The sequence below is a fragment of the Atta colombica genome, unplaced genomic scaffold (assembly GCF_001594045.1).
Source record: "Atta colombica isolate Treedump-2 unplaced genomic scaffold, Acol1.0 scaffold33, whole genome shotgun sequence".
In the NCBI taxonomy this organism is placed as follows: Eukaryota; Metazoa; Arthropoda; class Insecta; order Hymenoptera; family Formicidae; genus Atta; species Atta colombica.
This window is the reverse complement of record NW_017259437.1, coordinates 440391-442660: the sequence shown is the minus strand read 5'-3', so window position 1 is coordinate 442660 and position 2270 is coordinate 440391. Positions and strand designations below refer to the sequence as shown.

At 37.5% G+C, this 2270-nt stretch overlaps 1 protein-coding gene across 2 annotated transcripts in view; it reads left to right on the top strand.

Annotated features, from left to right (window-relative positions):
* Positions 1 to 2270, top strand: part of LOC108690565 (activating transcription factor of chaperone) — a 10681-nt gene that overhangs the window by 4629 nt on the left and 3782 nt on the right. Inside the window, exon 1 of one of the 2 annotated variants that reach the window (XM_018197933.1) lies at positions 119 to 1164. The exons of the other annotated variant lie outside the window; for it this stretch is intronic. Within the exon in view, the coding sequence (XP_018053422.1) occupies positions 1143 to 1164 (22 nt within the window). The 5' untranslated portion in view covers positions 119 to 1142. Of the gene's footprint in view, positions 1 to 118; positions 1165 to 2270 lie in introns of those variants that run through there. 2 annotated transcript variants of the gene reach the window in all.

Below are 2270 nucleotides of genomic sequence, written 5' to 3'. Positions count from 1 at the left end.
GTCAGTACGAGATTGAGAGGAGGGAATAGAGGAGACAGAGGGGAAAGTCCAAAGATAAGCAGGAGCGGTTTCTCGCCAGTATACAGGCCATCGAAGTCCAATTTGCACGATCGCCATCCGTCGTGCTACATCAGTGCTTAATTAACTGTCGTCTACAGAGACCGCAACATCTTGATCTCTTATCAGTGTCTTCTGCATATCATTGTCTGATATCTCGACTGCCGCTTATCGATTTCTGCAAAAACATCTCAAGATCTCTTATCAGTTTTCCCGCGCAAATCGCCGGAAAATTCCACGGAGAGTAAAACGTCAGATTTTCTCACGTTCCTTGTAATACATATCTCATAGCACCACCAAGGAAAACAAAGAAAGAAGAAACGACCTGCACCTGATAAGAATTAAAAAGCTGCTGTGAAATTTGCCGGACGTGACATCGGACGCTCGTCAACGCAAACACGTGGCTGCGCACCGCTCTGCGCAAAATACCACCTCGCGTAGTATTTTGGAAGCGGAATCTCTGAGCGTTCACTGGTACAGAAACAACAGGATATCAAGCGAGTTTGCTGAGCATCGTCATAAGAAGGAGGTGCAAGGGAAGCACAGGACGAACTACAGCGAAACATTTGTGGAGATACATCTGAAATCCGGCGACGATTTAACTCTTTACTGATCCGTCGGAGATTTACGGCAGCGACATTTGTTTGTTAGTGCATGGGCACAACCGCACGCGGGTGCCCTGGGAAAGGAACAGTGGCTTGGCGCCGGTAATCCTACGAGACTGGCATCATTAAAGTTGATCCGTGAAAACGATCCGTCGTCTCGATGGTGGAGCGTGCTAATGTTATATAATAGCATGCAGTTCGCATATCGGTACACGTGGAACCGAGAGATCATTGTCAATTCCCAGAAGCTCGTGAAAAGACGTTGAATATTGACCGATTTGTTGCGATTATACGTGGGAGGATCGCACGTTCTTTTACGTCTTCGTACGAGCTACGGCACGCTACGTTGGCGCTACTGAAAGAACGATCGTATTGGAATCATCGGCCCTTCCCAACCAGTTACACTAGATATACACTCCCACCTGATCTCTTTCCTCCCATCTCTTTAACAAGGAAAACACCAAACCACACGCAATTACCATGGCTGCCTTATGTTACAGCGGTAGGTTTCCTTTTCCTTTTCCTCTCCCCCTTTGTTCTATATGCCCCCACCTGACGAATGCTCCGAATTGCTTCAAGTCGAGGCATAATACAGAATTTATTATCTAGGCGGAGTAAGAGATAGAAATGTTATCTGATCACATTACATGTAGACATATTGGTACTGTGTTAATTTTATCATTAGTTACACCTATTGCATAATGCATTCCGTTCTTTAAAACGTAAAAATAATATTGTTTAATCATTAAAATGCGCAATTCAAAAAAAGATATTTTTTGTCATGTTAAACATTTAAATGTTCATTGTATTGTGGGATTTAAAAATGTAGAGGGAAAATATAGATAAAACGAGCGATGACTTGCTATTCAAGATGTAGGTATATATTTTGTTTTACAAGTAAACATGAAAAGTGTCTGTAGCGACTCCGTGATTTCGGTGCTTGTTTTTTAAGATTTTTTTTCTATTTAGTAATACAACTATTATTCTTTGTTTCTCAAAGAATGTCGAGCAAGATAGAACGATTTATGTTGATCTGTATCACTAATGCTCATTTCTACCAATATAGATTAATTTTTTTTAATCTTAATTCGACTTTTTATTTCGACTAATTCTTAGAACTAGAAAAATATAAAGAGTTAATTGAATCGAGATTAAAATAATATCTAAGACATAATTGAAAAACACAAGCAATAAGAAATATCAGATTTCAACCTATCAGAAATCGTATATTAGAATATACTATTTTTGATAGATTTTTCCTTGTTCCTATTGCCTATTCCTATTGCTTTTCATTTGTAGCTAAGGCTTTTAAACACATATATAATTACGATTTAGTAGTATTATAATTTTCTTTTGAATATATAGACTATTTCTTGTTTTCCAAAAAGATTGATTCGTGAAATTGTGCACTTTCAATAATGAGTAATTCATTTGTGTACAGATAAAATATTTTGTCCTTTCTACGTTAGAGAAATGTTACATTCGAAGTATTATTTGTTGTTTTACTATTAAGAAAATTCAACAAATTTATGAAGAACTGGAATATATATATATTTTTTTAATTGTTTCTTCAAGGATCTTGTTTATATTTTACAATACATGTTGATC